This window comes from Etheostoma cragini, chromosome 2 (genome assembly GCF_013103735.1).
Source record: "Etheostoma cragini isolate CJK2018 chromosome 2, CSU_Ecrag_1.0, whole genome shotgun sequence".
Taxonomy (NCBI): Eukaryota; Metazoa; Chordata; class Actinopteri; order Perciformes; family Percidae; genus Etheostoma; species Etheostoma cragini.
Window position 1 is genome coordinate 20,353,734 of NC_048408.1, and position 10,936 is coordinate 20,364,669.

At 39.3% G+C, this 10,936-nt stretch overlaps 1 protein-coding gene across 2 annotated transcripts in view; it reads right to left on the reverse strand.

The window, feature by feature from the left end:
* The window catches only part of helz (helicase with zinc finger), a 57,649-nt gene that overhangs the window by 21,272 nt on the left and 25,441 nt on the right, over nucleotides 1-10,936 (reverse strand). For both annotated transcript variants that reach the window (XM_034888318.1, XM_034888309.1), the window contains exons 16-18: nucleotides 9,185-9,364; nucleotides 6,187-6,288; nucleotides 3,062-3,240 (exon numbers count right to left, since the gene is read on the reverse strand). In XM_034888318.1, the coding sequence (XP_034744209.1) occupies nucleotides 3,062-3,240; nucleotides 6,187-6,288; nucleotides 9,185-9,364 (461 nt within the window). The remainder of the gene's footprint in view (nucleotides 1-3,061; nucleotides 3,241-6,186; nucleotides 6,289-9,184; nucleotides 9,365-10,936) is intronic.

The following is a 10,936-nucleotide window of genomic DNA, read 5'->3' on the forward strand; positions in this document are numbered from 1 at the left end:
CTCCTATCCCCTTTGCAGAAAAGGATCCCCAAAGAATGATGTTTCCACCTCCATGCTTCCCGGTTGGGTATGGTGTTCTTGGGGTTGTACTTATCCTTCTTCTTCCTTCAAACACGGCGAGTGAAGTTTAGACCAGAAGGCTCTATTTTTGTCTCATCAGACCACCTAACCTCCTCCTATTCCTCCTCTGGATCATCCAGATGGTAACTGGCAAACTTCTGGACTTCTAGGCCTGGACATGAGCTGGCTTGAGCAGGGGGGCCTTGCGTGCGCTGAGGGATTTTAATCCATGACTGTGTAACCCTAATCTCCTTACACAGCTCTCTGGTCTTGGCCCTTGTGGAGAGGTTGGAGTCTGTTTGATTGAGTGTTTGGACCGGTGTCTTTTATACAGGTAGCAAGTTCAAATAGGTGCAGTTATTACAGGTAATGAGAGGAGAACAAGAGAGCTTCTTAAAGAAAAACTAACAGGTCTGTGAGAGCCGGAATTCTTAATGGTTGGTAGGTGATCAAATACTTATGTCATGCAAAAAAATGCAAATTGATTATTTAAAAAAATCATTCAATGTGATTTTCTGGATTTTTGTTTTAGATTCCATCTCTCACAGTTGAAGTGTACCTATGATAAAAAATTACAGACCTGTACATGCTTTGTAAGTAGGAAAACCTGCCAAATCAGCAGTGTATCAAATACTTCTCCCCACTATAGATGTGCTGCCCTTTTATCACACAGTACATTATTGAGGCCAGACTCTTTTGTTGACTCGATCTATAAATTGTAGACAACAGGAGCCCCACTGCATCCGGCCTACTTGCTCCTTTACTTTACCAAGCACTGAAGGAGAGATAAGGACAGAAGCACAGACGCTCTTTATGAGCACTTAGTAGACAAAGAGGCAGACATGAGAAGCATGGTGCTTAAAAGGCGAATTCCAGTTCATTTTAATGCGTAGCTCTGTCCGAAAACAATCGGTGCTGCCTTTCCCCTTTTTATCCTCCTGCTAAAGTTAGCACCCAACAGGCTTAAACAAGGCAAGTTAAACATGTTTTTAGCCACTAAACATGTTCAAAATATCATTACAAGTGCCTACCCATGTACAGTTATTCCTTTTGAGTGAACACAGCGAATTTGACAGCAATAGATGTGACAGAAAGGCGTGTTTTGACTAGTGCAGACACCGGAAAAGAGGAAATAAACAAAGGTATGTGCACTGGCTGAATAACAACTTTTATGCCTTTCTGTCACATCTACTGCAGTCAAATTTGCTGTGTTCACTTGGAAGGAATAACTGCACATAGCATGTTCAGAGGCTAAAAACAAGTTAAAAACTTGCCCTGTTTAAGCCTGTTGGGTGCTAACGCTAGGAGGAGGATAACACGGTGTAGGCGGCATCAATTGTTTTCATTTTTTTCTCTCCTGACAGCACTCCTAATTTACAAACAACAGATCTACGTATTAAAATTGACCAGAATTCTCCTTTAATGTTTCACTTGGAGTATGGCTGCCCAACTTGAGGAACATTTCTCTTACATTTCTGTAGCCACTATCTGTCATTGGGATAATAATGGTGTTTGTATTTGGTAACGGCAGAGGTAAAAGAAAGAAGGAGGGAGGGATAATAAGCATAGGTTAAAGAGGTCAGGCACAGTGTTGCAATATGCAAATATCTGGTTTATAAACTTTGTCAAACTCTGTCAAAGATTCTACTGCTTGGAGCAGAATTGGGAAACTATTTTGGGTTATTGGGACATTGTTCTTGGATGCGTTCTAGTTACCTTGCACGGCAACTGGATTCTTGCAACATTACAAGATCACGCAAGAATCGAAAATCCCTCTTGTGAGTACTCAAGAAAAAATGTTTCCATCTAAACAGTGAACCAAACCATTCAGCGTCCGGTGAGAAACTACTGGCATCTACGGGTGGGGATTGGGTGTGTGTGAGGAACCGCGACTGTTGGTTTCAAAACAACAATGGCGGACATGAAAGACAGATGGTTCAACCAATCCCATGCCAGGTATTATTTGAAAGTGCCTGCCCTTTCCATCAGTTTCAAATGAGAACTTCTCCAATGGTTCTGTGTAACAGACCATCTGGCTTGTCAGGTTAGTGTTCTGGTGTTGCCACACAATGTGAACCCATTAAGAGCCAACCTAATTTCAGATAACAACATTCCCTAATTGATACTATGAGCTATAGTCATGAACCTTTATCAACAGGCTGCAAGATCTAGTAGCTTCCTGACAGCTCAATATTTACCTGTGACCAAATATACATCTGCCAAAAAGGACAAATACAGCATCATCTTTATGTCTCTCCTTTACCTTGAAATAAGCTCAGCTAAAGTATTTTATTTCTAGGGTGGTTTATTTAACAAATTTAAGTCTTTTGTGCTCAGGAAATTATAGTTAAATGTGACATTCATTTTAGATAATTGTATTATGGTCCTGTGGCTGCCAAATTACAGTGATAACGTGTTTGTGATCCCTGTTTCCCCATCCTCTCTTTCACCATTTGTGATCTGCTGATCTGCATTATCAGCTCTGTATGAGCACAAGCTCCATATGAGCAGAAATGTTGATTTGAAAAGGATTTTTATTTTAAAAATGATCTTGACAGTGTCCATGATCAGAACTTTGTCTCTAACATACACTTACACACCAGCACTGTTACATATAAATTAGGGCTGTCAAAAATTAACATGACCAATTAACACGGTAATAGTGATTAAAGGCAATGATGTTTGCACGGGGTGGGGATAATAGCATGGATAATAGGATTTCAATCCGAGCTCGTTAATATTAAAACACAGCAACATTACAATATGCACTAAATTTCTATTTTTTAAAAGTGCCCCCCAAATTTTGTAAATGCCTGGACTTTTTTATACTACAATCATATATTATGTTTTTTTATTTCCTACACTGCTGCTATATAGTTTGAATCTATTGAAACAATGTGTTTAAATTGACATATTTACAGAGAAAGAGAATAAAAGCTGTTAAGGTCCTTGGCAGCCTTACTACACTAGAAATGACTACTTATCTTCTAATATGACTCACCGGGCTCCAAGTCAAGCTGGCAGAGGTATTGGGAGGTGCTAAGGGTCACCACCACCACGCGGTGCCTGAGGATGTCCTCCCTTGTGGGCATCTGAAAAGTGATGTGTGTGCTGGAGATGAGACAGTACTGCTGAACCAGTGGGTGAACTGTCTTCACCCAGCGGTTCCTGAAATATACCCTGGAGAGAGAGAGCGGGAAACAAAAAAGAAAGGTCAGGAGAGAGAGACACTACCCAAGGAGGACAAGAGCAATTACTTTGTGAGTCTGATGTTCCCCTTCATATCTTATTTTTGGTAAAAACCTGCATTGTCAATTAAATAAATTTTGCTTCACATACTTCTCACCCCACTTTCCCTCAGTAAAAGTATTAATATTAAAATACCAGGGTCTTATTATTCTTGACTGAGTCTACTCATCCCAAATAAGACAAGTGGGAGCGAAGCAAGACGGTTGCTATAGTGGAACTGCTACAGGAATTTATACTGAAACCCATTGAAATCAGACAGCCCACTAATGTGAAACAAGTCATTTGATTGCCCATATGATCCCTAGGTAGGGCTGCTCGATTTTGGGAAAAATCATAATCACGATTATTTTGGTCAATATTGAAATCACGATTATGTAACACTATTATTTCACATGACTTTGGAAACGTGTTGCATTTATTAAAAAGACACCTTTCAACAATTCTTAAAACATTGAACATTTATTGTACTTTTTGAACTATTAAAATAAATATAAATATACATTTCAAATGAAAGTATAAAAGTATTTATTCGCTGTATATACTTCCACAATCCCTTTAAAACAAGTAGGCAACATTTTGGCAAAATATAAACAAATTCCAACAACTCAATCCACGAATATAAAAGGCTGGCCCATCATCAGGCCCCAGCATTAGCAGCAAATAAGTTAACTAAAGACAACAAAATTATTTAAGTCACCATGTTAGTAGGGTTGCTAATAGTAGGGTAGTATTGACCATTTTCTTGAACCCAGAGTTGTGAACTGTGCTAGTGGGGCGCATGTCTTTAGCTAAATAATAGGCAACAGATTCGGTTATTATTTGTGCCTTTCCGAATTCAACGGATAAGGAGTTGCGCTGTACAGTGTGTTTGTTATGGATGTCTGGGTTACGGAGGATGTTGAGGGAGTGGATTGCCGTTTCTGTTTCTTTATTAAACTGTCATAGGTCACTCTGTGTTTCATTTTCAAGTGGTTAAACAAATTCGTGGAGTTCCCTTTACTTGCAGCCACTACCATGTAGCAAATCTTGCACGTAGCATGTTTCTGCTCGTCGTCGGATTCCTCGAAGCCAAACTGTTCCCAAACAATGGAGTTGGTTTTGCCTTTTTTGCTTACCAAAAGCTGTGGCTGCCCTCCTTCTGCCATCTTTACTCTCGCTAAGTTTTTAAATTCCAGCGGTCAACATGCACGCAACCTGCCTCCCTGACAGTGTAGGCTGAAAGCTTTTGGCTTCGGGAGGGGCGGATGTGCGCATGACGTGTGTGCGCGCGCGCCATTCCGAACACACGAGGAAATTACAAAACAGAACATGGCAAAATAATCGTTTTTACGCGATTGTACTATTTTGGTAATCGTTGGGAGCCGAAACAGAAACCAAAATTTAATTAATTGCCCTATCCCTTGGCATAACAAACACACAGCTGTCATGTTAGGCCCTGGCTGGTCATGGCAGACAATGCTTTTCTGTTGTCTGTGAACTCTAGGGTTGCTGAAATGTGATTAGAAGTAACTGATGCAGTATAACAAAGTTGTGAGTATTCGTGTGTGTGTGTGTGTGTGTGTGTGTGTTGCCTTCAGCTGAGGTTCTAAAAGCAGGACAGTTCTTGGGGTTAAATCTCTAAAAAGGTAGCAAATGCCTGCCTGTCACTGCTGTAAGGCAAAAAACAGTCCATCCATAAAACAATCTCTGTATAATATGGATGTATTATTCTGACAGCAGGCTTTCCAATAATCGTAATCCAGTTGATGTAGAGATGAGTGGGTGTCATGCAGGTACTCTCCAGCTACAATGGTCTCAGCTGACAAATTAAAAAACTAACTTTTCATACCAGAGAACTGACTAGCAAGGCTAGGTATTGTTAAAAGAAATTCTAGACCAGTACCAATACTGATAGTGTGACAATGGTACAAGTTCTTGAATGATATGTTTTTCAATACAAATGTAATCAAATCCATTTTAACATTAAAAAAAATTATATCATTACACATTTAGTACAAATCTTTTTTTTAGTTCCTTTACACCTACGCTACACACTGTATCTCTGTGCATCAGGTAATGATTTTTGACCAAATGACAACGCAGATTACGATGCCTAATTTCAGTGCTACTTTAATGTCTACACTGTTCTCTGGTGTTCTGAACCGGACGTTAGAGGCAACAGAAGCATCACTGCACGTGATGCTAGTTAAAATCTACATTTGGCAGCAGGTAACGCCAGCCTACTGTTACTTTAAGCCCAGTTAAAATACTGACAGCTAAACTGTGTAAAATATGGCTGTATTTTACTTGAAAGGATTCTAACACAGGGTTAGTTACCGGGTCTGCAGCTATAGACACAGAGTAGACTAGCTGCATCTTGGCCACTGGCCCACTATCGCTGTTGTCGGAGAAAGACTGAGAGGACTTAATGGTGCAAACAATTGCAACTCTTAAGCTCATGGTGCATTCAAGGTTATTGTAAAATACCCTTCTTCCATCTAGTGGTTCTTCTTTTTTTCATTTAAAAGCAAATGACTAGTGAAACAAGTTGTTGTATTTTATTATTACATCATAATGCTTTGGAGGACTTTAGACCCAAAATGTGCAACTAGGGATCTGTATTTTAAAAGGATGCGGAAAGTTTTTATACAGTTTACACTATTGGAATGTCTGTAGCTACGAGAAAAACAAGAGGGCACAAAGTGCCTCTCAAAATTTGTATGAGCTGCAGCCTGCAAATAGGACATCCAAATGCAGACAAAATGTTAAAATATACCTTTATAATCTTAAGTTTCCTTTAAGGCACTATTCCATATTTTAACTGTGCACAAATACACAAAGCACATAAAGCTTGTTCCTGCCCATAGGCGTTGCGTCTTAGTAAGTTTGCTTTCATACCTGAGAGGTCTGGCATGCGGATTTCCTGCTTCGACGTAGGGATGAAGGTAGTCCTTAATGTAAAGGTCGGCCGCACTGTTGGAGTGGGTGCAGATCAGAACCCTTTAGAGACCAAAAACAAACAAAGTCAGACGTAAAACATTACACAATTGATAAGAGTCAAGTATTAACATTCTTGTCGTTATTTGGGGGAAACTTTAACCTTTACCCTGCCTTTATGGGCTGGTTCCCTTTAATTTGTATGACTGGAATGAAAACGCCTTTTTAAGTCAAGCTATACGTCAGATAGGAAGCAAGTTAGAGAGATACGGTCCATTATCCCATCAACACATTGTATTTTACCTAAAAGCTTTAAATCAAATATAAATCTCTGACTGGACTTACCAAAACCTATTTACAAAAAATGCTCCTCTGCTCAACCTGCTTTAAAATACATGCTGTGAATACTATGAAACAAAAATAACAAGCAGTAAAGGAAACACAAACCATCTTTATATGTATTCCACAACATGAAGCTTTAACACAGCTTTGCAAAGCTGACTTTCATTGTTTCCATTTAAACATTGGTGAAACATCATAGCGACAGATAAGCAGCAAAAGCTTTAAACATTTACAATTATACATTTGGGTACACTTCACTACAATCTGCAGTAGGCCTGCACGATTAATCGTTAGAAAATCACGATCACGATTCACCCTGTTCACGATTTAATTTGTGACTGGCTAACCGTGGCTAACCGTAGCATGCTAGCTCGTTCACAATGGCAAAACACTGCTACAACACACACTAGTTCACCATACCCTCCAACACTGTTGCTAAAACAAAGACCTCTATGTTTACAGGCTTGTGGTGATGCGCAATGTGCTAAAGTTGCCAAAATGTTTGGTAGTGCCAATTTTTTTTTGTTTTGTCATGGTCAAAAAAATTGTGGTAGAGAATCGTGATATCAATTCTAAGCAAAAAAATCATAATTAATTATATAAAATTTGTCCGCAAATTGTGCAGGCCTAATCTACAGCTGTGTTGAGATTAATAGCAGTGTGTTTAAACAGTGAATAACGCTCAAAATCCTTAAAAAAAAAGCTTTTAATTCCATAATATCAATGCATTGGGAGCACTGCACATTCAATTCCAAATCAAAACATGCCCAAAATTGATCAAGTTTGTGTTATGCCTTTACAGTGAATAAAAATATGTATAAACTGAAAAAATGTCTTATGGGTTTGCTTTATTACTTTGAATCACTGCACTAATATTTAGTTGCATTACCATTATTTCTGAGAACTGCTTCACATCTGTGTTGCATGGAGTCAACCAACTTCTGGCACCTGTGAACAGGTATATCAGCCCAGGATGATTGAACTACTTTTCACAATTCCTCTGCATTACTAGGGTTTCAGAAACAGAATTTTTGTCATCCCTCAAGTGTTTTATGGGATTGAGGTTAGGGGATTGGGCTGGCCAATTCATAACATCAATCTTGATTATCTGGAACGAAGATGTTGCTCGCTTACTGTGTGTTTTGGGTCATTGTCTTGTTGAAAGACCCATTTCAAAGGCATTTCCTCTTCAGCATACAAACATATGATTTATGAGTTTAGTGATGTTGGACTGCTATTATTTTGAACACAACTGTAAACCCCATCTTCCTTATTTTGACAGTATGATGTACAGGCAGCACTCGTCCACAGGGGTCACCTCCCCTTGTCTTGGCTTTTAAAATATCTATAATTCATCCTAAAAATAAAAAATATTAAATTTTTACAAAGTAAAATGAGGAATGAATATTACATTGCTACACACAGTTTTTCCTTTTACATTAGATAGATACAAGCCTGTCTCCCTTATTCAAACACAAATTTTAGCTTCTGTTCAGGAGACACTGTCCGAGGGATTGCATTCATTATTTATTAAGACATGGGAACAATTTATGTACTTGTGCTACATTCTAACACACTAAATTGCAGAATTTCCAGTAGGTATCTGTACACATAAGACAGCTAACTATGATGAAAAATAATAATGGAACAAAATCTTGCAGTGTTTTTCTGTTATGCAACACTAATTGGCCCACTGAAGTAACATAACTTGATTGATCAGATTAGGGGTTTGCATGAAAATGCATTCCGGCACACGGAAATGCGTTGATAATCAAACTAACCCTGTGCATCGACCAAATGACACAATGGACACAAATTCGTTCAAATGACCAGCACTCTTTGTCCTCGAGTGATGACACATGCACACCCCTAAGTATGCACGCCCAAACAGTACACACAGTGTACACACACACACACACACACAGTGTACACACACACACACATACATACACTTCAGTGTTTTCTTGAACTTTTAATGGCAAACCCAAGGCTGCCACTGCCCTGAAGCTAAAACAGAGGCTACTGCAAAGCCCAGCAACCCCTGCCAGATCACTCACACCTTCTGACTGACCTCCCTTGCCATCTGAAGCTTTTAAGAATGATGACAATTTTACACACGCACGCACCACACATTTTCTTTCCATCTTTACATCGAACACCTTTCAAGTGCTGGAATGAAATAGGACAGTGCTCCCAGAAATCAGTACAAACACATCCTTTCTGAAGAATAAACCCCCCCCCCAAAAAAAGCTATTCACAAAGCGGCATTATTATGGAAATGATTTGCTTTGTACAATATAGTTACAATTAAATTATTGTATTGGCCAAAATCTAAGACTACCTTGATTATAAGAGAACCTCACCCATTAAAAACGCCTTCTTCTGGATAAAGACTTTTTAAAGATGAAAAACACAAAACATGTAGATTGATATACAGTGTTTATATGAAAGTATTGTGAAGTCTTATGTAAAACAAAAGTGAAGCAGCTAAATAATCATATGGTGGGAGATAAAGTTTGAGGGTTTAAAACGCAGGTAAGGAATTGCATATGTCCTGCTTGTTGCTAACAGAGGTCAAAATGATGAAACAGATGTTGAAACAAAAAAACAAACAGACCTGCTTTGGTCCTGGCGGAGGATGTGCTTGACAGCCTGTGCCAGGGTGAAGGTCTTGCCGGTGCCGTAGGGCCCAATGATGAGGATTGGGGGCAGGGGAATAGTGACCGGTGTGGTGATGGCCAAGATGGCCTCTATCTGCTTGGCATTCAGACGAGGATCCAGCTGCTCGTCCCACTGCCTGAGGGCGGAGGGAGAATGGAAGAATTATTAGAGAAATCATTCCAATAACTTTTCCTGAACTGGGTGGGTGGGGGGGGGGGGGGGGGGGGGGTCAACCTCAGTAGGGCAGAGATAAAGTGTGAAAGGAAAACTATTGCGGATCGCAAAAAATGTATGCACACACATACAGATTCAACATGAAAAGAGATTGTCACCAGGGAGATGGTGGGGTGTCTGGAAATTAGATGTAAGTGGATGTAACAACATAGAGGGAAAAATCAAAGACGCGTAGAGACTGAAGGGAAACAACAGGGGTAGAAAGTGGGTAAGAAGTTGAAACGGAGGTTGAACAAAGGTTACTACCCAGTCAGTCCCTGAGTGTTTACATTATGCTCTATAGCCTTATAAGTCAGAAATTCATTAATAAAGACAACGTACACATCGCAGAATATACACAAATAAGCTGGGCCTACCTATTGCAGCTTGTACTTTGAGGGTCTATCTTACATTTGTGGAAACATTACTTTGCTTTACATAACATACATGATTGTTTTGTCACTGCATTACACAGATGACTTAATTAAGTTTGACAATTACAGCATTAAATAATTTGACATCCCTATAGCTCAGGTCGACTGAATTGCATTTGAAGAAGTTTCACATTTATGTGTTTGCATGTAACAAACTTCCTTTTGTGTTCAATAACAAACCCATGGCCATTTCCACATGAATGCGCAACAGGCATGAGTATCTTCTCACCCCTAAAATAAAAAGTGGCAGCACTGTAAAGACGACAAATACTGAGAAGAGGAGCAGTCCATATTAACTAGTTAACAGGGGTAGGTGAATGTGTTCAAACAATACAAATGGGTAGAAGAAAGGGACGCTCATATGGGATTTAATACACATACTCATGAATTTGTGAGTTGTAGTGTACGTAGAGAGCAAGTGTGTGTGTATGTTTGTACATTTGTCTTCTAGTATCATTGTCCTCATTATGAGGACTGCATTCCCTAAAGCTGTCAATCCCCTAACACCAATTGATTGAGCTCCAACTGCAACATAGTTTGGGGGCTGAGATATATGTCATTGTTTGTGTGTCTCTGTGTGTGTGTGTGTGTGTGTGTGTGTGTGTGTGTGTGTGTGTATGCGCACACCATTTTATAACAGAAGGATGGGTGAGATTAAGGGGTACTCTAAAGAGTAACAAAAACCCTCTTGTATGCCAAATGTACTTTCTCCTCAAATACAGTTGAAGGTGAGAGAAGAAAATCACCCTTCTCTCAAATTAAGATTAATACACTGCATTTTGGCATCAAAACTAAGAAGACAAGATGTAAAGTTGAGACACTACTGCAAGCTAATAGCTCTGGTGAAGAAGTGAACAACCAGGAGTTTGTCAAAAAGTGAATCAAGTGCGAATGATATTTTTAATGATGATGTATTAAAACTGTAAGCCTGTTTATACCTTTTGCCACCACACAGGTTACAGATCGATAAAATAAAATTGGTTGCCAGAGATGGGAAGTAACGAAGTACAAATACTTCGTTACTGTACTCAAGTAGATTTTTCTGATATTTCTACTTTACT